The sequence below is a fragment of the Dermacentor andersoni genome, chromosome 8 (assembly GCF_023375885.2).
Source record: "Dermacentor andersoni chromosome 8, qqDerAnde1_hic_scaffold, whole genome shotgun sequence".
Lineage (NCBI taxonomy): Eukaryota > Metazoa > Arthropoda > Arachnida > Ixodida > Ixodidae > Dermacentor > Dermacentor andersoni.
Window position 1 is genome coordinate 117,014,694 of NC_092821.1, and position 26,316 is coordinate 117,041,009.

Genomic DNA, 26,316 nt, shown 5'->3' on the forward strand with positions numbered 1-26,316 from the left:
GATATCGTAACAAAGGGAGTTTACTCTCTCTGTATCCATGCTTCAGATGTACTCGGCGAAAATTTGGTTATGAAAGATGCGTACAGACTGATACAAATTTACAGGCTCGACAAAATTTTTGCCATTTGGGCTATTTTCTCACATTTTCTAAGCGTTTGTGTCTGGCGGACGGCCAGCCTAAGGGACACGTTGCGGCAATCGAGGGTTGCCTGTTGCTTCGCAAGACACCACGTGATAGCTCAACTAAATCGGTCAAAAATGGTCGAACATACGATACTTCCGGAGCCGAGTTTGTTGGCAAGTGATGTCTTCGTCAGCTCCTGAAAACAAATTCTCGTGCCAAGTAGTAGTCTCCAGAGGCATCTCTTCTTCGAGTACTTGTACAACTTCAAGTAAACTTCATGTGAGACCCTGTGTTGTATGAAAATAATTCCTGGCCTCACATACTTTTTCCATGTATTTCGTTCTAGGGCACTGGCCACTTTTCAGCCGCTTTGCATGAAGAGGGCACGGAAAGTGAAGAGGGCACAGAAAGTGAAGAAGGCACGGACAATGAAGACTGCACGGACAATGAAGACTGCACGGACAATGAAGACGGCACGGACAATGAAGACTGCAAGGAAAGGGAAGGCTGCACAGAAAGGGAAGACTGCACAGAAAGGGAAGACTGCACAGAAAGGGAAGACTGCACAGAAAGTGAAGACTGCACAGAAAGTGAAGACTGCACAGAAAGTGAAGACTGCACAGAAAGTGAAGACTGCACAGAAAGTGAAGACTGCACAGAAAGTGAAGACTGCACAGAAAGTGAAGACTGCACAGAAAGGGAAGACTGCACAGAAAGGGAAGACTGCACAGAAAGGGAAGACTGCACAGAAAGGGAAGACTGCACAGAAAGGGAAGACTGCACAGAAAGGGAAGACTGCACAGAAAGGGAAGACTGCACAGAAAGGGAAGACTGCACAGAAAGGGAAGACTGCACAGAAAGTGAAGACTGCACAGAAAGTGAAGACTGCACAGAAAGTGGACTGCACAGAAAGTGAAGACTGCCCAGAAAGTGAAGACTGCCCAGAAAGTGAAGACTGCCCAGAAAGTGAAGACTGCCCAGAAAGTGACGACAGCACAGAAAGTAAGTTTCGTTTGTAAATATAGAGAACCTTGTTATCACATTTTTGGTAATAAGAGTTTCCACAAGCGTTCTGCGCACACGTTTGACATGTTTTCGGAATTTAGACGATCGTTTCATGTTCGGAACGCAAGGGTGGCGGCCCCTGTGCATGGCTTAAGGGGAGATGAGGGTCACGAAAGCTTTTTTTATCTTTCAACATGTGTTACCTAAATTTTGTATGCAGATATATTGTAGAATGCTGATTTCAAATATGTATTTAGATTTCTTTTATCTCACTCGGAAGAAAAGATATCACAGGATACTGTAGTCCTAATTGGATAATTTCTTATGGGTTTTTCTAGTAATTTATCATTAAAATAGCGTTTTTAAGAAAAAGCAGACATCTCCAAAGGCCCAGTGCACATCCTAAAGCTAAGTACATACAAGTGAAGTAATTGTCATTATCACAAATAAATACCAAAGTTGGGAAGAAAAAACAATGTGGCAGTAATTAGCCTATATTTGATATAATTAATAGCGCAATGCTGTCGGATGTAGCTGTGATGTTGCCAAAAAATTATACCTTGTTCTCTGACATCACTTGATGCAAACATTATCAAAACTTCCGTAAGGCAATAGCACTTGACGAAAAAAAGATAATTGCGAAAATTGCATTTAAAGTTTTACTGCCACTACCTCTTTTTTTCTATTGAACATATATATGGAAAACCTTTAGGCTCTAGCATTTTGCCCAGGCCTTGCTGAGCACAAGAACACCAAATTTACTCAAATCGATTCATGAAAACTTCATCAAACCTTTCATAAGGCAAAGGCACTTGAAGAAAAAAACACATCCGGAAAGTCACTTTTCAAGTTTTCACTTTCAAGCGTCGTCCCTTAAACTGGATTGATGACGTGGCCTTGATGACGGCCGAGGCGGCCGCAATTCAACAGGGATGGTGTGCTAAACCGCCCATGTGTCATGCCAGTACCTACAGCTGCAGTTTGCCAAAAATGTTCCCAAGTCCCGTCTACTTCGTGTCTCATCAGACCGCGTTTCTTGAACGGAGAAGTCGAAAAAGTTTTCCTATGTTTTCACACTGTAGCAACAGTGGGGAACGCAACACTGTCGAGCCCCGAGTTGAGAATCTCGTTTTTTATTGGACCAGTTGTACCCAGAAAGACAGGCGACACAGAGACCGCGGCAAACCCAGTCGTCTGCTATTTATTATTGTATAAGTGCATGTGACAGTGTTGTAGGTTGTCGCCTCCGTTTCTGCCGAGCGACAACTCTCAAACAAGTATAGTGCTATACTTGATTTCTGGGATCGCGGGAAGGTCACCGGAAAAATCGCGAACGATGTACAGAGTCAAAATTGTTTTGTGGAATCGGGAGCCTTGTCAAGCGGTCGTTAATAGCACATTTTGCCCTCTAACGTCTTCCGTTTCTTTTGAAAACTGAAATGAACTTTTGACTGGCCGATAAATTGCTTGGTCGAATGTATTTCGTCAGCATTACTTTTTTTGTTCCTCCCCACCACCAGGCAACCAGTGCCTGATGCTGCGAGCCCCTACCGGCGTTTGCAGCTTCAACACTGCCAGCTGGATCATGATGGTGGCAGTGTTCCTGTTCTTCCTCTTCTTCCCGCTGTTCATGATCACTTCGACGGTGGGAACCTCCATGGGCATGGTCGCCGACTAAAAGCTCTGCGTGCCCGTGCAGAGTCTGGGGGCGCCTGGTTCGGATTCCTTCGTCGAATTCCTGGCCAACAGTGTAGGGAGCAAGGTTGGTTGGACGACTAGCATCGGTACTGCTGTGACCGCATTGAAGTTAAATGTGCTGGTAACGTAATCAGGAGAATATATTGAACGTACGTCTTGCCCATGTTTGTCCTTCCGGCTGCAAGGCAATGAGTGCCTCTTCAACTATGCGATCACCTTTTCTCATAAAGCAAGCTATGGAGCTGCCGCCATTAAGTGCGCTTCGTTACCCTTGGCGCTCGTTTGGCTAATCTACTAGTACATCACTTATTCGTTCTTGTCATTGACACTCAACAGTGAATTGTCATTACGTATCAGTCCACGTACAATTTAACAGTGCATAAGTAGATAAGGGTGTGCCTTATACTGAATTCGCCGAATATAAGGTGAACATAAGACATAAAATATTGACTGCGCATCTATCTTTCAGAGATGATTGCTGACGGTAAGGCGCTGAGCATTTTTTTTAAAACTTGGGTGTGTAATTGGTGGTGATGTATTTTATAATTTACGATTATTTTTATGGTCAGTGCTGTGTTCTTGTAATATCCTAGTACCATCCTTAAATCGCGAGATCTTGTGGGCACATCAGTAGACACACAAATAGGCGACGCCGACAAGCCGATGCCGACTTCTACAATGAGGAATCGTACCACGGCAAAGTGTACCTTTTTGTAGTCGGCAGTTCACATTGTGTAGCAACTCCCACTATCCATCTTGTCCTGGCTGCAACTTAGTTGCAACCACTTTTTATCAAGCGGCCGCGCTCGACTCGTACGTGTACGTTTTATTACATTCAAGACTAGTGACCAACTTTCTTTTTCTTGGCACTTCTACTTTGGTGACTGTGCGAAACTGGAAACACAGCAGTGTTACACACCGGGTGTCAAAGTATTTGGTACATAACCAGTAACTAAGTTATCTACTGGGCCAGAGAGCAGCAAGTCGTTTGTTCGGGCAGATACCCAGTCGCCAATGTCTGATCGCCAAGACAGCAGCCAACACATACCTAATGGCTCAAGCTAGTAACTCGGGTCACCGGGTGTGTGTAAGAAGTTAGATGCAAACATACCAGGAACTGGAAGAATTTCCCAAAGAGCGCTAATCCCAATCGATTTCATGGTGAAATTACAAAAGGGAACTCGCACGCTTCGAATCTTCCTCTACCATGGAAAGACGAGCAGCGCGGGTTGTTTAATTACGATGGGTGGCTTCGTATGCGTCATAACGTAAGCTTGCGCCTCGCCTAGTTTTGTTAACCCCATTTCTAACCGATAACCTTTTTCATAACGTTATTTCGCTTACGAAGCAATATCACCCGCCTTCATAGTCAGAAATTCGTTTGAAGGGACAACGACCAATTTTTGAGCAAGCCCGTGAATCATACCTGTAATCACTGTTTTTCTGCAGTAATTTTTATAGAAAACATTTCCGCCGCCAACTGTCTACCGACATATGGCCTGCAAGTTTTATAAATTTCTACCAAGAGCACGCGTATCGACTCCACGAGGCTAGTTACAGCAAAGGAATTCAAATACTTAAGAGATGCGATGGGCTAGGCACATCAATGATTTCGCGAATAAAGCGACGACGGTGCTCGGTTTTTCGAGGCGGAATTTTAGTCCCCTACCCAAAGGACTTAAACAACAATTGTATTTTGCATATGTACGATCAACACTCGAATGCGCATGTGTATGTTGGGACCCTTACACCTCGGAATTAACAAACTTGAAAACGTACAAAACAAGCCTGCCAGATTTTTCCTAGGAAACTATGGTAGAAAATTCAGCATGACAGAGGCTAAACGTACTCTTCAATGGCCGGACCTAAAGACTCGCAGGGGAAACCTGCGTTTGAAATTTTTATAGCATATGTCATTCCCATACCGGCAGTAGTCGAGAGAAATACATGACACCACCTTCATATGTATCTAAGAAAGGATCACTCTTTGAAAGTAAAGGAAATTGCTTTTAGAGGTGACGTCTTGCGGTATTCTTTTTTTTTTTGTCCAGACAGCACGCGCCCACAATCTTCTTCCACCTGATGTTGTGTTAACTACATCAGTTCATGCTTTTACCATGCTTTGAGCGTGTAAATACCCTTCTACAAACTATTGTATTTCGAATGAAATCACCCCTGCTTTAATGCCTTCTTGGCGATGCAGGTGCTGAAGAGATAAGTACGGTCACTGCCCGTAAGTGGTATTGAGGGGTGAAGGTGAGGGCATACAGTAAAAGAATCCAGCTAGCAGTTCGACTGTCTATGTTCTATGCATACTCTACACATCATATTATTTTCGCTCGACGGGTGTGCTTTCTCGAGCTGCTGAAATGCGCCTCTATAATTCTTATGAGGGTCGTGGAGCATCCTTAATGCGGCATGATTGTCTTTACAGCTAGGATATATCTATGCTAACAGGATGAATTAGCCCATCTGCTGTGCATTGAAACTAACTTCAAGCTGGCTAATTCACATCGAATGTGGTGGCCCTGGGGCAGTCAGTAGCAAATAGAGCCTTGAATTGGCAGATATAGCTTATACTTGTTCATAATGCTGCACAACTCGTTAAAATGCAACATAAGTGGTGACACGTGCATAGCTGCTACTCATAAATGGTTTTACTGGACGTCCGGTCTGAATTTGTTACCGGGAAAAGACCGTCACGCAAGAAAGTGCTGACCTGAAACGAAGGTGTAACTCAAGGTAACCAGATACCAATATTATTCATGGACAAATCAGCGGACTGAAAGCTTGTTCACGAAGAATATTACCCTTGCGAAGTACCAGAATCGATATGGTAACAAAGGGAGTTTACTCTCTCTGTATCCATGCTACACATGTACTCGTCGAAAATTTGGTTATGAAAGATGCGTACAGACTGATACAAATTTACAGGCAAGACAAAATTTTTGCCATTTGGGCTATTTTCTCGCATTTTCGAAGCGTTTGTGTCTGGCGAATGCCAGCCTATGGGACACGTTGCGGCAATCGAGGGTTGCCTGTTGCTTCGCAAGACACCACGTGATAGCTCAACTAAATCAGTCAAAAATGGTCGAACATACGATGCTTCCGGAGCCGCGTTTGTTGGCAAGCGATGTCTTCGTCAGCTCCTGAAAACAAATTCTCGTGCTAAGTAGTACTCTCCAGAGGCATCTCTTCTTCGAGTACTTGTCACAACTTCAAGTAGTTAACTTCATGTGAGACACTGTGTTGTATGAAAATAATTCCGGGCCTCACGTACAGTTTTTCCGTGTATTTCGTTCTAGGGCACTGGCCACTTTTCAGCCGCTTTGCATGAAGAGGGCACGGAAAGTGAAGACGGCACAGAAAGTGAAGACGGCACAGAAAGTGAAGACGGCACAGAAAGTGAAGACGGCACAGAAAGTGAAGACGGCACAGAAAGTGAACACGGCACAGAAAGTGAACACGGCACAGAAAGTGAAGACGGCACAGAAAGTGATGACGGCACAGAAAGTGAAGACGGCACAGAAAGTGAAGACGGCACAGAAAGTGAAGACGGCACAGAAAGTGAAGACGGCACAGAAAGTGAAGACGGCACAGAAAGTGAAGACGGCACAGAAAGTGAAGACGGCACAGAAAGTGAAGACGGCACAGAAAGTGAAGACGGCACTGAAAGTGAAGACGGCACTGAAAGTGAAGACGGCACTGAAAGTGAAGACGGCACTGAAAGTGAAGACGGCACTGAAAGTGAAGACGGCACTGAAAGTGAAGACGGCACTGAAAGTGAAGACGGCACTGAAAGTGAAGACGGCACTGAAAGTGAAGACGGCACTGAAAGTGAAGACGGCACTGAAAGTGAAGACTGCACAGAAAGTGAAGATAGCACAATAAGTAAGTTTCGTTTGTAAATATAGGTAACCTTGTTATCACATTTCCGGTAAAAAGATTTTCCACAAGCGTTCTGCGCGCACGTTTGACATGTTTTCGGAATTTAGACGTTCGTTTCATGTTCGGAACGCAAGGGTCGCGGCCCCTGTGCATGGCTTAAGGGTAGATGAGGGTCACGAAAGCTTTTTATTTTTCAACATATGCTGCCTAAATTTTGTATGCAGATATGTTGTAGAATGCTGATTTCAAATATGCATTTAGATTTCTGTTATCTTACACGGAAGAAAAGATATCACAGGATACTGTAGTCCTAATTGGGTAATTTCTTATGCGCTTTTGTAATAATTTATCATTAAAATAGTGTTTCTAAGAAAATGCAGACATCTCCAAAGGCCCAGTGCACATCTTAAAGCTAAGTACGTACAAGTGAAGTAATTGTGAATATCACAAATAAATACCAAAGTTGGGAAGAAAAACAATGTGGCAGTAATTAGCCTGCTGTCGGATGTAGCTGTGATGTTACTAAAAAAACTGTACCTTGTTCTCTGAAATCACTTGATGCAAACATTATCAAAACTTCCGTAAGGCAATAGCACTTGACGAAAAAAAGATAATTGCGAAAATTGCACTGCCACTACCTCTCTTTTCTATTGAACATATGTACGGAAAACCTTTAGGCTCTAGCCTTTTGGCCAGGCCTTGCTGAGCACAAGAACACCAAATTTATTGAAATCGATTCTTGAAAACTTTATCAAACCTTTCATAAGGCAAAGGCACGTGAAGAAAAAAACACATCCGGAAAGCCACTTTCAAGTTTTCACTTTCAAGCGTCGTCCCTTAAACGGAACTGCTGCTTAATGAAACACCAGCCTCATGATTGATGAAATTTTGGGGACCCATGTAATCTTGCGTGCTGTTTACAAATGTGCAATTAAGTCTTGTCTAAAGTCAATAAAATACTAGTTACAATGTTTGTTGTGTTATAAATTTGGCACGTGAATTGCAAAAACTGTACTGCAACAGGACAACTAAAAGTAAGCCGGTGTGTTCCTGGATGTTCAAATACTGCAAGTTAGCACTTGGATGTATGTATATGTAGTTTAGCCAAAGTTATAAAATTCTAAAGGTGCATGCAGCTTTACAAATGCGAATTCGTGCTGGTGATTTCTATAAGATTTCAAAATACTTCAGTGTCCTAGGACACAATATCATAATTTCTGCGCACTCTCTGACTCGCCTGCATTCAGAGAAAAAATGAATTACGATAATTGAATAAGTAGAAGGGACACAGTTGTGATCCCAACATTTGAGACTAAAAAAGCTATACTTGAGAAAAAAAGCTAACGATAATGGCAAAATATAAATTTCTAGCTTCAATACCGGGAAATAATTACAATATAATTAAAAACGCAAAATTATTCCGCGCATGTATAGGCTCCTAATAGAATCGGGAATGCACCAGCGCGAACCTGCGTACGAGTGAGAGGCACGTGAATAGGCATCTGCACATCATCTGCGGTCTGCAAAGTAAACCTACACCAGCAATGGTTAGCTTCGCTGCTGTGTTACTGCCGGTGCGGTGTGAGATTGCGCAGCGTAGTGACTTATCTCTGGCGTGATCTTGTCGGCTCGTCTGAACCTTGGGAAAACCGCCGCCTCTTGCCGTAGGAAGCAGAGACGGCTTGCGCTTCGCTTTTCGCCGACTCGTGTTCAGCTTCAGTTTTTTTTTTTTTTTTTTTTAGTGAGGGTCAATGTGCCGCTTACGTTCGTAATACGATGAACAAAGAAACATCGTATTAACGGTTTTCGAAGCGAACCACTGCCAGGGCTAGCAGACAAGCTCGTCTGCTAGCCCTAGTTACCATAGCCCAAGCCAATCAGAAGGCGGCTCTCGGCGCATTGGCGCACTGCGCCAATAGGAGGGCCGCGTGCATAGCGAGCTTCGTCAGACCGGCTTCTGATTGGTTTACGTTTGCACTTTTTCTATGCGGCGAGGATGCGGGGAACTGAAAGGCGGAACTTTGAGCTTTCAAATGATAACAAGATGGCGGCACTGAGCGGCGCGAAAGACGAGAAATATAATTTTTTTTTCGCGATTTTCAGTTTTCAAGACCCGCGTCCCCCCTTAAACAGCGTAGTTTACTTTATCGGCCCTTTGACTACTTGAAATATTCGGTGCCTAGATTGTAGCCTCCGAAATCTCCTCGTGGCCTCGGAAATCCAGGGTTCGGAATACGAACCGTTCGCTTCGCCGCTTACGTCACTAATGTGCCACTCCCAAGCCGGTGGTGGAAGAAGGGGAGGGCGCGACCAATAGATGAGAGGGTGCCACCTCTGATGTGTACGTCATTATATGACGAGTTAATCGAGGAATTGCAGAATGTTTCTGCTTGTTAAATAAATGTAAAATATGAATTAAATATTATACGCCAAATTCTGAAGTATAGACTTGTGGTGCCGGGGGTTTACGCAATGCAGAAGTAATTTATTAATGTCATTCTTTTTCATTCTCAGCCCACAGGTGGTATCGCAAGCGTAAATGAGTTGGCAGAGCGGAGCGCTATGTCGTCTGCTACCAGGAGCTCGCACGATGCACGCAACAGGAACGCACTGCCAGCACTTCTCAAGTAGCTAGCGCGACAAAACCATGAACTGGTTCTTAGGGACACATTTACTAGCCGACTATATCAATTTTCCTTCTTTTTCCGCCCTTCGTCATTGGTTCGGACATGACTCGCTCGCCGCCGCGCTGCCGCTATCCCTGCGATCTGCCCCACGGCGCGTGGCGTGATAGAAGCAATGGAACTTGAAATCGAACATTACAGTATACGGGCCCTGCATTGCCTGCGCGAAGTCAAATCGAAGAGTGTGGTGTTGACGGTGCGCGCTGTGCCGTGAAATTGAGGAACAAAGTGCGGCACACCCGAACTACAGAAAAAAAGGGCCGCCAAATAAGAGATCTCCACAATATCTTCCCGTCCTGACTGCATAGTTTTATCAGCCGAACGAAGGAAGTGCTGAGCTAGCCTAGGTTGAACCCTTCTGACTGCTGAACGGCGATCTGCAAGCTATTCACTCTGGTGATAGCACTAGGAATTCGATCTCACCATGCAAATATCTCCTTGGCATTGGCTTTGAAGCTGAGGTCACGGGAAAGTTGACCCAGCCCTTCAACCGGCCAACACAGTAACTGCGAGAGCAACTTTGTGGACAGTGTCGGCAGCAGAGATCTAGGCCATTCCGATGAATGCTTCACGTCTGACCGACCTCTGGGAGCTGCAGGCCGGTGGCGATTAACCGCAGCGCGCAATGTTCCTTCCTCTGCGTGGAATGGCCACTCGTACGCTTGCACCCGAGTCTCCTCCATATGATAGCGTAGCCTGCAAAAGGTCTACTTAGAAAGCCAGCAAGGGTGGTGCAAACTCATTATCCGTCACTTCTTCGAACGCGTATCGCACTTCCAGCCGTGGTCGACACCGAAAGAGCAACGCCAAGCAGACGACGAAGGCAAGTAATAGCCTCCGAAGCAACCAACGCACGCGCGCGCGACGCCCGCGTGTCTCCGGGGTCGCGCGACCGGCGCGCGCGGCCAGAGTCGCAAGCCCACAACCAAGCCACAGCAACGGAACCCAAAGCGGACTACCCCTTCGCCGGTTCTTACCGACTGATTCGCTCTGAAGATGATTGACAGATGCGTGACGTATTCAAAAATTGCGATACCGCCCCGCTGCCTGTGACGACCTGTGACGTAATCAAAATTTTGGCGAATCAGGTGAGGCCAAAGGAACGGTTCCCCAACCGAACCGTTATAATATTCGGCCCCAGGTTTCGTAGTTCATACGGGCACGCATATCAATTGCTTATTTTTTTGGCGCTCGGGCAACCGTTGTTACGTTATCGCTTCGCGCAAGATGCGTGTTACTGTATCTGAACTCTCTCGAATGTTGTCGCCAATCAAATCATGAGGGAACCATGTCTAGTCAGATTTCACGCGTGTCGCAAACAGTGGTGCATGTCCTCGAATTCACGCCAGCACCGGCGATTATACACCGGAACGTGCTACGAGTTCTTTATAACAAGCCGCGCTGCTAACCCAGCGATCAGATTTTGGCCATCGACGATGGTGTTCGGCAAGCGTCACTCATCTCTTTGTGTTCTTTTGCGGCGCACAAGTTAATATCCTTACATCACGCGCCTGGCAGGGGCTTAATCCTAATTGCCAAGACAACCCGACAATGCTCGCTGCGATACCTTATTCCTGTGTGCGTGGTCGGCATCACCGACACCACCACCCGGCGGCCTGTTCCGTCGGCTTAGCCATGAAAGCTGTTCTGCAAGCTTTTTTTTCCTGGCTGATTTTGATAACCGACCTGGTTTGCAGCTTCAACACTGCCAGCCGGATCATGATGGTGGCAGTGTTCCTGTTCGTCCTCTTCTTCCAGCTATTCATGATCACTTCGACGGTGGGAACCTCCATGGGCATGGTCGCCGACCACAAGTTCTGCGTGCCCGCGCAGAGTCTGAAGGCGCCTAGTTCGGATTCCTTCGTCGAATTCCTGGCCAACAGTCAGGGGAGCAAGGTTGGTTGGACGACTAGCGTCGGTACTGCTGCGACCGCATTGAAGTTAAATGTGCTTATTCCTGTGTGCGTGGTCGGCATCACCGACACCACCATCCGGCGGCGTGTTCCGTCGGCTTGGCCATGAAAGCTGTTCTGCAAGCTTTTTTTCCTAGCTGATTTTGATAACCGATCTGGTCGTCACATGTTTCCGCTACCACCACTTGGTGGAGCTAACTAATTAACTTCCCTATAGAAGCACCGGCTTTTAGTGGGCGGAAAGGAAATTTCATTATGTAGAACTGTCGCACCTTTTTTCTTTTTGCAATGACGTATGCCCTCCACGACGCAGGTAGTCTACGACGTGGAGACGGTGCCTCTTCCATGTCGCGCCACCTGAAGGAGGATTATGGAAGTTCTTCTTGGAAACTTGTGTGTGGCACCGCCACTGAGCACCACATCAAAGATCACCAGGCGTGCGCTCCGCAACTAATGCGGAAGAAGGCAGGATGCTTCGTGCCTTCATCACATCACAAGCCTGATGCTCTTCAATTTCGATGAGGACATCGGAGCTTTTGAACCAGACGAAAATCTGAGCTCCGAGCTCAGTAAAGTGTTCACACCGACAGCTTTGCTAGACATCTTTGAACGGTTTGGAAAATGTTCGGATGAAGGGCTCTCCTTCTTCAGGCTTTTTTGGAAAAGACATTTAACCGTGACTTCCCTAAGCAAGAAGAGTCCTTGGCTCGGCCTCGTCGACGATGGTATCGGCGCACCCAGGTTCAGCGGCCTGCAAAAGCTCGGTGAGGAATCCGCACCGAACCTCGACGACGAGGTGAAACGGAAGCTGGGAGCGTTTGCCCTGCGAATTCTAAAAGGAGGATCGTTCAAGGAGCTGGCGGACAAGGTGAGTGGCTCGAAGGAAACGAGGGTAAGTTTAGTTTTTGAGCTGCAGTTTTCTGTTGCTTCCTTTTCTAGGCCTAAAAGTATTACATAAGGGGCGGGTGAGTGCCTAACCTGGTGCGGTAATAATACGTATCGAGGGCTAAGTATCACAAAACAGAAAAAAAAAACAATTGAAAGAACTGCATAATTGTCAGAAAAGCGAATCGGAAGCAAAGTAATTTAAAATGCGTGTTCATTGGGAATGCTAAGACAGCCCATTTCAAAAGTTTCGCCAACATCGACAAGACTGATAGGTGTATGGAGCCATTTGTGGTAGGGTATTGAAGGGAGATATTGCAGATGCCTGGGCGATAAATACGATGTTGAAGGACGACTTTCGATTAAGCTGAAAGCGGTTAGTGTGGGCCGAACGGGCATTGTTTAGAATGCGAACTGTCAGTCACTTGATGGCTCTGAGAAAGGATGGCCCCCCAGCCGAGACTGGATAGTAAGGATGGTGTCCTCATGAGCTGTTATTTTTTCTTTCGAGGCAATATCAAAAGAGTTGAGCCACCTGCTTGATATATACGCGTAGCTCACCCTCTTAGTATAACCTAATATATATATGCCTTACAGTTAGCACAACCGCAAAAAAAAAAAAAAAAAAAATTGCCGCCCCTTCCAGTCCGTGGTGATAGTGGGGCAGCGAAGCTGTGTTATCTACACCGAGTGCCACACCATGGAAGTGAAACTTAGGGAGCACGCTTTAGGATTGCTTCTTTTGCGGTTACCCCAGTGTTTGGCGATTGACGTGTTTGTGTTCCTTAACGAGGTTACACACATGTTCAGCGGCGACGGAGAGAAGGACTTCAGTGACGGTATGCCCGCAGTCCGCCGTTGTTGCTTGCGTTTGTTGTCTCGAGTTCGCTCGGTGGCGTGGTTAGCAGCAACCGGCCGGCATGGCCGCTTGCGATTCTTCAAAAATTGCTTCAGAATCATATCGGTCAGTCACGTAATACAGTAAACGGCTCATACGCACTTAAACTCATACCCCCGTAAATGCGGCCTCCCCATTAAGACTCTACGCTGGAAAGAAGACGACGACGAATGCGGGAGCAGTGGCACGAGCGCGTTCGCGTGGTAGCGTCAACGGGCCAGCTGTGGAAGACGCTCGAGCTATTGCTGATGATGATAGTTTTTAAATGATGATGACGACAACGACGGCCCAGGGTCCGCATAAACAGCTTCGCACACGTACACCCTGAATGCATGAAAGCTGCCTGATTCGAGACCCTCGCTATGTAACAAACGAGAAGAAAGGAAACAGAGGGGCGAAAGAATGATGTTCTACGTCTAGATCATTTTTGTTCCTAATGTATTCGTATATTTGCATTGTACACGTTACACGCTTGACCTTTTTCGTCCTCCCCTCCCCCCCCCCCCCCCCCCCCCCTATGTAACGCCCTTACGAGCTCTCGGGATACTTAAATAATCTCTAATAATAAAGCTCTGACTTAGAACCAAACTGGGCTTCATTCGCTGCAACGCGTGAAGTTTGCAAGCTAGAAGCACTGCGATATCGCGGGTATCGCTTTCTCTCAACTAGCCTGTGGTATGAAGATTGATTCATTAGACGCCGCTGATTTCGAATTCGATCGTCGATTTAATGGCTCGTAGGCTTAAGACGACATAACTTGGCTGGTGAAGGCACGTAAAGTTGGCTACTCAAAGCGCCACCAGTTGCTTGCTGCTAGTAGAATAACCCCTAAATTGTGATTAGACGCCGGAACACGAATGTGAAGAGCACTCTTATCATCATAAAATGTTACAATTCATTTTTTGACACCGTTGTGGTCCGGAAAGGCAAAGGCGTATTTTAAAACACCCGCGAAGCTTTTTGGGGACTCCCTTCTAAAACTCTGTTTACCCACTCATATTCTTACTGGTGTTTTCTCATTCCCCTGTAATTATTAACCATCTGTACTTCCTTTCTTTACTTCCCGTATGTTTGCATTGACTTATATCGATGTTTTAAACCTCCATAGCAAATAGTATTGTATACATAGCTAATGTGGGCTTTCTGACAGCTTATGTTGTAAAATGAGACAATAATGCTACAAGAAACAGAGAAACTTGAATGAACTAAAAATGCGACAAAAGTGCAACAAGTTAGGCCCTTTAATGAGCCGTTATATGAAATGAATGTTGACTGACAAGATTGCTGCATACATCCTTTGAAACTTTTAGATGATGTAACTTATTTTGATTATTTCAAATATGTTTTCTATGGACAAAAGAGAGAGAAGTCCTAAAAGAAACACAAAATTAACTAGGAAGTCTTTCAGTTGGGTGTGCTGCAGTGTATCGCCCTCCATATGAAATATTTACGAAAGTTTACGCAGATATTAGTCGAAAAAGTCTATTAGACTTTCTATAAACCGGATAGGCACATATTTAAAAGGTTGACAAAACTCACTAAAATTTAACTATTTGTTTTGTTTTTATATTTACTTTTTATACGAATACAAAAAATATTTCGAAAGCTTAAACGTTTGGCCATATGGCGTTCGTGAGCTCACATAAAAGCCCGCGCTGAGCACGATAAGATTAGATGAATAAAAACTAGAAAGAGAAAATTACAGAAGAAATACAAAGGCTAACACAAAGTAAAAGAAAAAGGTGACCTACTTTATAACGCACTTGTCTTGATCAATGCTTTCAAGTGTACGATGTGCCCATAAAATAAAGATAAAGGCTAAGAAGTAAATCAGATGAAGTGGAAGGACCGACAGGCACTTAGTCTACGGCTGAGCACTTTGTCGCAACTGCTATCGAAGGATCTTAGGCAACCTATATTGATAAAGGAAAAAAACGATGATTTTATAGCGCTCCACACATAGCTGCTGTCGGAGTGCGTATCATTAATGAAAAGTTAGTGGTGGTATTGACAGTGACTAAAATGTGCGCGGGCATCTTGCGCAATAGTAAATTATTGATGATTCATTTCGAAGTAGATTCATGTGGCTAACAGAGCTCGTATTTTTCTTTTTCCAGAACAGTTTTAAATGTGCTGCCCGTTTCAGTAATCTTTATTTTTTTATTCCCTGTTCATTACATGTTCTCTGGCAAGCAGCTACTAACAAAATTTCACTGTTCTTATTTATTCCATTTAGGGGACGCATTTCAAATTCAGAATGAATAGGGGGCAATAAAGATTAGATCAATTTAGCAGAATAGCTAGAGTAGTGCCATTTTAGGAATATAGCACGTACCCGAAATGCAGCTGTTGCATTGAGCTAAATGTTTTACAAAACCCAAGGTAAAGCAGCTTCTCCCATAATATACCTGAATTTTCGACATTTCTCGTACTCTCGCAGATAACTACCATGCTTTCAGACTGCATTCAATCTAACTTTTCCCAAACAGTCACCTCGTTGTACATTCTCCTTGGTCGCAACCTCTACACAAATAAATTTTCAGATCGTAGGCACGCGTGGCGAAAACAAAGTTCTAATAATTTTTAGAGCATAGCTCTATGTACAGGATTTAGAGAAAAATCATGTGCGATATGTTGACCAATAAATCGTGTGAGCCGATCCTGGTGATAACGGAGAACGGGTTCAAGCTGAATGGCACATACACCTGTGGGTTCTGGGACCTGTAACATAATTACCCTTGTCAGACTTGGGACAGAGGTCTTAGGCAGGAGGGAAAGAGCAGAGATGTTTGAAGAAAATAAACTTTATTAAAAAGAGTGGTCCGGCAGTTTTGGTTGTGGCAGCCTCAGGTGTTTGAAAAAATACTTAACAGCGAAGCTGCATATGGCTAGCTTCTGATGAAAAATGTGTCCGTAGACGGGATCCGTGTGGAATGAAAAAAATATATAGCCGTCGAACTGTTGCTGTGAATGTTATCGACCATGTTGTAACAGATGACCTTCATGACCATATGAAGGTTTTTTTTCGGTAACTTGACCAAGAATTAAAAAAAAACGCAGCTGAATGAAACGAACGACGTATGATTTGCCGTCATGTGGTGCTCCTTGGGACATGTTTTATATTGCACTTATTTTGTTATTAACTAAGGTTAGTTATGAAAATTTTCTAATCACTCTATGGCCAAGTGCGTTTCGTTACGTTGTAGAGCGCATTTCGGAACGACTAATCCAATTTTACGCGAAATATGAAATGGAATCCCGTGAAATATAGAAAGCACGTGACTGAACCACGTGACTGCTTGCATGCGCTACCGTATTGCAGCGCTGTCAACCGCGCTTCGTGCGAGGGAACCATGCGTGCGGACGGTGACGAAGTGAGCGGCCGCGAATCTACGAATCTGCCTTGCGGTGCGTCAGCATCTTTGGCAGTTGCACGCGGTTGCACGCGTAACTACCAATGACTTGCCACCTGTTCAAACTGCGTTTCCAAAGACGCTGTCAACTTTTCCTTTACCTCCTACTCCATCACTTCGAGAACCTCGTGGTCAACTTGGCTGATGGCAGTAAGTCTTGCATATGTACACACGCAAACTTATGTCCCATGGCCGTATTCTCCACACTGAGCACATCTTGGCACTCTGCAGTCTCGTGTAATGTGTCCTTTGCGCCGGCAACGAAGGCGAATTGAAGCTCTCCCGGGAACGAGGACGAGCCCTGAGCCACAAAAGATCTTTAACAAATGGCGCAGTGATAAGTCTTTTCAGAGCGTTGTCCGCACAATATGCGTGGTGGACTTGGTTTCATATTTCATATTTTCGACTCGTGGCAAAGTCGGTAGTACAGGCCGACAACACGGTGAGGCGAAGGAAGGCCTGTTACCACGACCAGACATGACGCTAAAACTGCTGCTCGAACTTCTGCGTCCGAACGCGTCCGGGTCCAGAGGCGGAGTCACGCCAAAGACGCCCGAATAGACAAGTAGCATAGAACGCACTTATGAATTTCCTGCGGGCAAGCCAGCGTCTTGAGCCGCTTCGCGCGTTTCACTTTGGACACCTCGACAGGTTGAGCCGCTATTAGTAGCGATCGTGCGTGTTCACAGAGTATACTAGAGACGTGGAAGGGAAAAGGCCCATATTGAGCAAACTCAATGGCATACTCAATGGCGCGCTTTGTCTATTTCGCAGCTCCGCTGCGACTTTTTGTTGCTGTTTTTCCGCTCGCGCCAAACTCACGCAGCGCGTCGGCGTTGTCATCTTCTATTTCTACCGGTCATTCGGCACGGCCTGCTCGCGTCCTTTGGCGCGCTTTGCACACGAGAAGCATTCATTATCATATATCCCAGCGCGTTTCCACGTCTCGTGAGCACGCAGCCATGGCGCGAGGAGAAAACGACGAGGTCAGAGCGCGTCTGGATCTGCAACGTTGAGACTGCTCTCAGAACGGCTCGCTGCCAGCTCCAACGACTCATCGTGAGTACTCACCTATCAGGCGCTAGTTTGGCTTTATATTCGCTTATAGTCATTCTCAGCTTCACAATACCTTGTTCTCCCTCCCACCTCGCCCCTTTATTGGCTGCCGACGGGATCAGCCCGCCAGCCCTCAAGAGAATAGGCCTCGCTTCATCTCGATCGCGCAGAACGGCTCGCTGCCAAGCCCCAGCGACTCTGCGAGTATTCATTAGGCATTGGCCTAACTTTACTCTCATTCAGTCATGCTCATTTGCACATTGCCTTGTTTTCCGGTCCACATCGCTCCTTTATCGGCTGCCGAAGGCGTCAGCCCGCCATCCAATATGGTCCCTCGAGAGTAGGCCTAACTTCATTTCGTGAGCACAGAACGGCTCGTTGCCAAGCACCAGCGAGTCTGCGAGTACTGACTTATTAGCCGCCGGCCTAACTTTACGCTCATTTAGTAATGCTGATCTGCACAATGCCTCATTTTGCGGCCCACCTCGTGCCTTAATTAATAGGCTGCCGACGTGGTCAGCCAGTCTGGTCCCTCGAGACAGTAGGCCTAGCTTCTTCTCGCGCACACAGAACAGCTCGCTGCCAAGCATCGGCGACTCTTTCGGCGTACTATTATTTGGCACCAGTCCAACTTCATGCTCGTTTAGTAGTGCTCATTCTCACAATGTTTTGTTTTCCGGCCCACCTCGCGCCAATTTTATCGGCTGCCGACGGGGTCAGCCCGCCAGCCCCTATGGTCCCTCAAGCGAGTAGGCCTAGCTCCATGTCGAAAAGTGCGCCGCCCGCTTGCTGTTTCCTTTACGACGGGTGGCACTTATTGGTACGGACGGCGATATTGAAGCCATGCCTTCCGCTTGATTCAATGCCTCTCTCATCAGCCATTCTTCACGGCCTGCAGATACCATTGATGACGCGGGCGGAGCATCGTTCTGATCACGTAGTACGAAGCGCGAGAAGCGTTAGTAGCTTCGGAAGAGTCATGTCTACGGGATCGTAGCCATAACTTAATGCATGAGAATTTCATAATTTGTGCCGTTTTTGGGTTATGTGTAGGTGCCTAACGATGCTCCACCTTCCCCGGCCGTCATCAGCCCTCCACTACTGCGTTGGCGTTTGTTACGAGAGGGCGTTTCCTTGCCGATTTCTCCGCAACGTCTCCTGCACGTTGGAGAGTTGTCCGATGTTTTGTCGCCGGCGTTCATGCATGCTCATGCATGACTGCTGCCGCGAAATGGAAATTGGGAAGAGGCCTGTCGTATTTGCATGGTAGCGCGAGCACATTAGAGCGATAGCTCCACTACTCAAGGTACAAAGCCAGAAAACGTCAGGCTCCATAAATCTGACCTTCAAGCTCAGCCAAGGTCAAACTGGGAGTTAGCCTGCCACTACCAGCGGCTGCTGCGAACGCTGCGTAGGTGCCCACACGTTGAAAGTGATCTGCGATGTGGAAAAAGTTCGCGGTCGCGTGGGCCTCGTCTTCAATGCGATCTGCGATCTGTACAAAGTGCTTTAAGTGCTGGTAGCTTCGTATGCCGTGTGCTTTCAACGCTTTGTTCACGTTGAAGCAAGACGCGGCATGAAGATGAATTCGATCGCTGCTGGTGCCACGCTGAGCAGTGCATGTGTGTTGTGTTGTGCCGTTGTAGATGCGCTATTTGCTGACAGCGCCGGGGAGCGTCTGCGTCCTTTCCCAAAGCAAGCAAAACCGTGCTATCCCTCAACAAACTTGATTTAACCGCGTTCAACCACAGCAGGTTTTTAGCTATGACGCGCAAGCAAGCGTCTCATGGCGATCTTGGCGTTTGCAATGTTGTTTAATTTCCTCCGCATCCCCACAAGCTGATTACGGCGGCGCTAGTTTGATAGCTTATGCGAAAAAGTAACGGCTTCTTATAAGGCCAGTACAGGTTCCCAATAGATTCTTTGTTGTACTTTTTGTTCATATGTATGCATCGCTTCAGAAAATGTGTTAGCAGGTTATTTTCTTTGGTCTATCGTGTTATATAAGCCCCTCGGATGAGTACTTTGGCGAAAAACCACCGAAATGTGTCGGCAATACATGTGCTGTTACTGACTCTCTCTGAAATCTGTAGTCCACTATATACTGTGTCCCACGGAACGTTCAAAAATATACTAATGCCACGTAGCCGGAAAGAACCAAGGTTACGTTGCTGGCCTTCACTTGGTGATATTTATATTGAAATGGGCAGAGATATGAGGTTAAATGGGACCTTGTTTACTTTGAAAAAGACATAGCCGGTACAACCAGTATGGCCAAACGTTTAGTGCCACTGCAAACGCCGTACTTAACTAAAATGAGTTGGCGGGTTTTCGGCTCTTGTTTCGCAGACTACCTTTCGTTCAAAGCGAGGAGTGAATCTTCGCCCGGCATCGTGAAAGCATCTAGGCGAGGGCTTGGTCCCCTGGGGGTTTGTGGTACTCGGACAACTGTTGGCGTTGATACCCTGCGTCAACACTTCCGGTGAGTTGCGTGATTTACCAGTTCGGGCGTGCCTGGTGCATAATCGGTATTTATCTTGGAGCAAATAGATTTGTACCGTCGCTTGACCCGTAGTGAACTTGTTTGCGTTCCCATTTAGCTATCGGCTTTCGTACGTACAAAACTTGTCGACCGTCTAGAGAGCAAAGGCGCTAAAATGTCTAGCGCTTGCTTGCGTCCATTCGTGGCTCTTTGGACTTGTGAATGGGTTCACTGCAGCCACGATACAAGCGTTACTCGTTAACAAAGTGCTTGGACTTATGTCTGCACGCCACGTATAAATGGCCTAAAGACGTGAGTGCGAAAAAACTATATGTACGTACTTTCTGCAGAGGAGCAAGTTCTGGAAGTAGGGGTTCAGAATGATCAAGTGCCACATGTCAAGCATTGACGACATTGGGCGGGTAATTTCAATGTTATACCGCGAGTTCCGTTTCGTCTATATTGAAGCTAAGACCTATATTGCTATATTTTTACAAACAATTGTCGAATTGCTGAAGCGATAAGATTATTAACAATACGGAATAAGTATTATTGTGTGCATATGCATAGCTAGTTCGGATATAAGGAATAAATGAAATACGTGATTCATGCGCTCACTAATTTATCATTAAAATTATTCTGATTTCGAGCTAAGTGAAATATAAGCAGAGAAAGCTGAAGAATTAAATGAGAGTTCCTGAAGTTCTTTCGGGTTACATTATAGCATTGATTGAAAGGCTTGCATAAAAACATACTCGGTCTTTTATGAGCATTGCGAATTTCAGTACAAGTTACTTGTGATCCTGAAATGGAGTTTGTGCGCTCAAGCTCTGTCGGGTTTTCGCTGCTGTCTTAGCTGTGGTGCATATTGCGGAGTATGGGTCACCTTGTCGAGTAGTTTTGCGTTGTTATGCCGCATCATCTCGCTCACATATTGAAAGAGTTATTAGCTTGAGGAATCCTGATGTCTGGCTCTGTTTGGATCCGTAAAATCAGCCGTTCCAACCGAGAATTTTCTCATAAGTATGAGTAGATAGATCGTATGGCTATCGCTGACAATTAGGATTGTTGGGTTCCCAATGTTTCCTATTTTCCAAGATGTTTGCTTCCTTAGAGTCCCTGCTTCCAGACCAGCGTGTTTTCACTCTTGTCAGACATTCGATCGCAAGCATCTTGGCGTTACTGGCTTTAACATCAAGCCTGACAGTTTCGCCATATTTTTGATAGTTCTTGTCATCAAGACTCATGCACAAAATTTGCTTCCATGGTGTGCTTAGTATTGACATTCACAGAACAAAAGTACTCGACCTCAATACGGACACCAACTGACTAGGCCCCATTTCAAGAGTGAAATGGAGGCGAACGAGGGCGTCAGATCTGCTGCTAAGGTTCGACTGGAGGTACAACTCCTGGGATTTTCTTAAACCGGCTTTATCCAGAACAACTTCCTCAGAAGGGTGATGGTTTCGGATAGTTGGTTTTCCATTTTATATTGTGTGGTACAGCCCGAAGCAGGGAGAATGGACGCGAGAAAAACGAGGTCAAGCGCTTACTTAACCCTAGGCTTGTTGTTTCTTGATAGGGGTGCTTTTCCTTGAGAATTCCCTCAGGTTTGTTCTAAAGGCGTAGTCTGGAATGCCCCTCATACATCAGCCACGTTAGTGGTATTCCGCCACTTCTAGGAGGCGGAATTCCCAGCTCGAGGGGAAGAGTAGCTCCGGGTTTTCTGAGGAGTTTTCTGAAGAGGCACTGAAAAATCCAGCCGAATATTATCGAAAGGTCGATTTCGCCCAGCCGAATGTAATTCGCGCTGCCAGAGTGCTCGAAACTGACCAATTGAATGCGCCATTCGTCGTACGTGCCAACTATGCCAAATTTTTCGTAATCTACGAATTTGAGCCCATTCTACGATATTGCAAATGTAACGCGATGTTCTACAAAATATACAGTTGCGGTAAAAAGTCTTAAATGTGTCGAAGTACGGGCCCTAGCGAAATGGCAAAATAATGCAATAAAACAAGAAAATGTGATGGCCCGTGCGGCGCATTCATGTCTGCCTACAAGACGCCGTGTTCATGTGAGGAATTTGCTTGCAGTAAGTTTATTCCATATAGTTGCTAAGGCAGCCGAATTCAGCTTCAGCAAAACGTCTGAAAAAAGTCAATTATTTGAAAGCACTAGGTTGCTTGTAAACCTCTTGTGTGCAGAGTTGGAGTGCAAAGTTGGAGTGCGAGTGTAGAGCTAACTCATCGCTAATAAAGGTCGTACGAAGGCCACGGAAGGTTGTGTGCTCATGCATGAAACGCACTCTTCAGCTGATAGTGCAGATGACGTCAAAGGCAGAGTACTGCTTTTCAGAATTGGATCATCAAAGGGGCCGAGGACTTCGAGAAGGCATTCCAAGTTGGCACAAAGCGCCTTTCCGTATGCTTTCTCAAGCACTACCGATTTGTTCAGTAAAGGAACAGCAGCGTCCAGAATCATTCCGCATATATATATATATATATATATATATATATATATATATGCGGAGTGATTGCGGACGCTGCTGGTCCTTTTCTGCACAAATCGGTAGTACGGTTGCCCGTACCTGGCTGGAATTTGCGTTATAAGGTTTGATTGTATGGGCAACAGGAGCCACTCCTACTACAACTTCTGTTCCAAATGCAAATCTGCAGACACAGTGACACAGGTTCTACAGGCCAATTTGCCAAAAACATTTATCCAGCCTCAATGAGGCTGGATACATATGTAATCTCAAATTCCAGCTAGGTTTACCTGTGTGCGCTACGCGTGTAGTTCTCCGAATGCAAACGGGATAGTTTGTATAGGCTGTATGTATATCATACGCAATAATTCTATAGGCTCATATATATATCATACGCAAATGCCAGCAAGGTTTAGCTGTATGGGCAACAGGAGCAACCCATGTACTTCTTCTCCAAATGCAGATCTGCAGACAGTGACACAGTTTCTATAGGCCAATTTACCAAAAACATATATCCAGCCTCTCTGAGGCCGTCCAAAGTTGGCGAGTTTTATTTCATGAGCCCAAATATTGTCTCTACTGCAGGAGTTGGTTAAGGAGAACGCAATATCGTGGATGAAAATGCGGCAGGATATGGAGGACTCCATGTAGAGAATCCGTGACGCGGGCCTCAGGGCGAAAAGTGGCATCCCATACGATGTCCCATGTTTCTTCGACCACGTCAAAATCCAGGCGAGTCATTCTTACTTGCTTCTGCACAGATGTCCTTCCCTGAAGATGCTGCAAGAGACATGGTCATTGAACACGTCAAAACCATATTACCCTCATATTACCAAAATAAACATTTTCACATTTTATAACAGATGCAACTAATATTTAATGAGAGTAATCAGTACCAGATCTTAGAGGTATTTTTTAAAGCCCATTATTTTCATAATGTATTCATCATTTACATGAAGCTGAAAATTGCTAGACACAATTAGCACTGCTGAACGAGCCATAGGCAAAAGACAACTGTGACAATTTTGATTGAAAGAGGCAAAAAAAGAGTATTTATGCACAGGAGCCCCTTGCGAAATTTCATACTGGAAATACAAAAGGAAAAGGTTATTAGGAGCTCGCCGAAATAGACATCGCCGTCTGTTCGGTGTTCAATATAAAGTCAAAGGGCAATACAATTTGTGCTGCGCTCGCCGTGCGCTGTATGTGCGAATGTGAGCCCGTGTGTCGGAGTTCAATCTCCCGCACGCAAGGGAAGGAAACTGGCAGAAAGCGTGCAGTCTTCCGTCGCGCGTTAGGCTCCAGGGAAGGGTAGGGAGAGGCTGCGCCTGCTCCGGGCCGCTGTTCTTGAAAGCCGTCTGCGATGGGCACGTAGTCGTCCATCATTGTCCATCATCCAGATGACACATCGTCCCCCAGGACCATTCTGATCGTGAGGTGATGTCCTATATATATATATAGGACATCATATATATCCTATATCATCATATATATATATATATATATATATATATATATATATATATATATATATCCTATATCATCATCATATATCCTATATATCCTATATATATATATATATATATATATATATATATATATATATATATATATATATATATTTGTAACGAAGAACGGCATAGTATAAACAATAAAAAGTGCCGGTTAGTCAGGCATGGGTCGGGATGGTTGAAGGGTTCGACTTGGATGTTCTGACGTTGATGAATTGGTACCCGGCAAAATCCACCAATTGACAAGATGTGTACTGCCAGGGACCGCAAGGTTTTAGAGGGCGAGTTCCGCCCGGCAGTCAAAACCCTGCGAGCAGTCAGAACTATCGCCGTGCCTAAAGCGCTGGTAGATGTGACTTCTTCTTCATTTTATATAACGTGCTGGAGATATACATATATGCAATCAACGCCGCCGCGATCGCGAAACTGTTGACGTAGATTGGCTCAAACGCTTCTACGATCGCTCTTTTACCATATTCTGAGACCGCGAGGATGGCGTCTTTTTATTCGGGGGACAAATGTAATAAAGAACCACCGGTTAGCCTGGCACGCATCTCCAGAATATTATAGAACACGAAGTGTCAGTCAATCAGGCGCATCAACAGCGCTTTACGCGCAGCGACGGTTCTGATTGCTCGTAGGGTTCTCTCCGTCGCACCGAGTTCGACCTCTCGCTGCTTTCGTACCTTGTCAATAAATACCTTGACATATATATATACGTTCCCATTTAAGAGAATTATCCATTTTATCTAGTGGAATTGTGGCTCCTTTAGTGGCGGAGATGCATTTCCGTTGTGCTCTTAAGCTTATTCGAGATCAGCAAGTTAGGTGCTGGCTTTACTTTTGTTTGTTATCGCCGCTTACGCAAAGTAAGGACACATGGACGTGACCCTGCGTTCGCGATGCTGTGCTGTTGTCGTCCTATCCAACTTCCTCGTGAGCAACCAGCGCCAAGCTTATGCGCGAAATGATTCCTGCCTTGAGAGGGTCATAGAGAAACATTAACATTTTTTATCAATAGCGGCTTAGCGAGAGTCAATCCGATTATCATTCGGCGTCTAATAATGCTGTGGGTGTCACCGTTGTGCCCGCCGAGTTCTTGTCCTTTCAGACAAATGTAGGCCCAAAATTGTTTTTTCTCTATTCGGAAATGTACGTCTTATTCGTCTCGACCCCACAACGCAGTGAAAGTATGCATATTTTCTCTGTACAATGCCCGAAGATCCGAGAATGTGTATGTGCCGAACGAGCCAAATTTAGAGTTTGATTCTGCTATATATACTGCTTTGTATCTTTGCAGATATTTATAGATTATAGATAACTTTGATATATTGTAGATAACAAATATTTAGGCCGGGGTATGCTGGATATTCTTAAATGGGACATATATATATATATTTACCGAAGGTATTGACCTAGTGTACTTTTTAGTATGGTGCTCCCAAAAAGAAGTGATCTTTGAGTAAGTGCTGCGTTATCATTGTGAACTGAATATTTACGTGATCCGGTTCTGTTGCCGAACGGCTACATCTTTGGGCGTTCGTGTTTCAATCTGTGAGCGAGTCGAAGCTGGCTACGTCTAAGCCAGCCGAGAGGAAAAGAACACACGTTGATTCCTGCAGGTTTGATGCATGTGGAGTGCTAGAACCGGGCTTAATACAGGCGGTATTAGACGGCGCTTTGTTCATCAAAGGGAACTGTCATGCTAGAAAAGTCGGGTGCTGAGCAGTTATCTCGTGACACATGGGACAATATTTGGACCATGGCCTTCGATAAAAAGAACAGTGTAATCTCTATGGGCTGAAAACTCGCGTTCGTTTTGCATGTTGGCCTGGTGTGAGTTCTTCAGAAGTCTTGACTTTTATTTGACCTTTGACTTTTATTTAAATCTTCTAGGACATTTATGTTTGATATATCAGGGATATGGAGTAGCTGGAGGTGTACGACTTCCAATGTCCTTAGTTGGACACTTAATACTCCAAGAAGGAACTCCTCCTTAGGTTACCCAATTTTGATAAAACGGCAATGGGCGCAGCGGTGGCGTCTTGAGGTGTAGTTGTAATGCACGGCGGAATTGTTTTGCACCTATTATCATGACTGTTAAAATGAGACAGTCTGGCACACTGTGACGTCAGACGGAAAGGTCCCGCGATGTAGTGCGGGACGAGTTTTGAATGATGGCCTCTCCCGGTAGGCATTGACAACAGCACGCCGCTGAATAAGCTCGCCAGCGAAAACTTGTCTGCGTAAGGTATCTGCCACGACATGCAG

The 26,316-nt window shown here is 45.4% G+C and overlaps 2 protein-coding genes and 2 long non-coding RNA genes across 4 annotated transcripts in view; 3 read left to right on the forward strand and 1 right to left on the reverse strand.

The window, feature by feature from the left end:
- LOC129380246 (uncharacterized) overlaps positions 1 to 2,818 on the forward strand; it is a 37,109-nt gene extending 34,291 nt beyond the window's left edge. The window contains exons 14-15 of the mRNA XM_072289850.1: positions 471 to 1,126; positions 2,650 to 2,818. Of these exons, the coding sequence (XP_072145951.1) occupies positions 471 to 1,040 (570 nt within the window). The 3' untranslated portion in view covers positions 1,041 to 1,126; positions 2,650 to 2,818. The remainder of the gene's footprint in view (positions 1 to 470; positions 1,127 to 2,649) is intronic.
- On the forward strand, positions 2,718 to 7,667 carry LOC140212988 (uncharacterized). The gene is made up of 3 exons (XM_072284119.1): positions 2,718 to 2,774; positions 2,811 to 2,891; positions 6,133 to 7,667. Exons 1-3 carry the CDS (start codon positions 2,718 to 2,720, stop codon positions 6,733 to 6,735), a joined length of 741 nt encoding a protein of 246 aa, XP_072140220.1. The 3' UTR covers positions 6,736 to 7,667.
- Positions 7,668 to 11,988: 4,321 nt separating this feature from the next.
- Positions 11,989 to 23,207, forward strand: LOC140219852 (uncharacterized). Its single transcript, XR_011896114.1, has 3 exons — positions 11,989 to 12,180; positions 19,914 to 20,046; positions 23,120 to 23,207. It is a non-coding gene; the product is annotated as an uncharacterized lncRNA (long non-coding RNA).
- LOC129384331 (uncharacterized) overlaps positions 23,018 to 26,316 on the reverse strand; it is a 119,505-nt gene continuing 116,206 nt past the window's right edge. Inside the window, exon 2 of the long non-coding RNA XR_011896113.1 lies at positions 23,018 to 23,314. This is a non-coding gene — a long non-coding RNA (uncharacterized lncRNA). The remainder of the gene's footprint in view (positions 23,315 to 26,316) is intronic.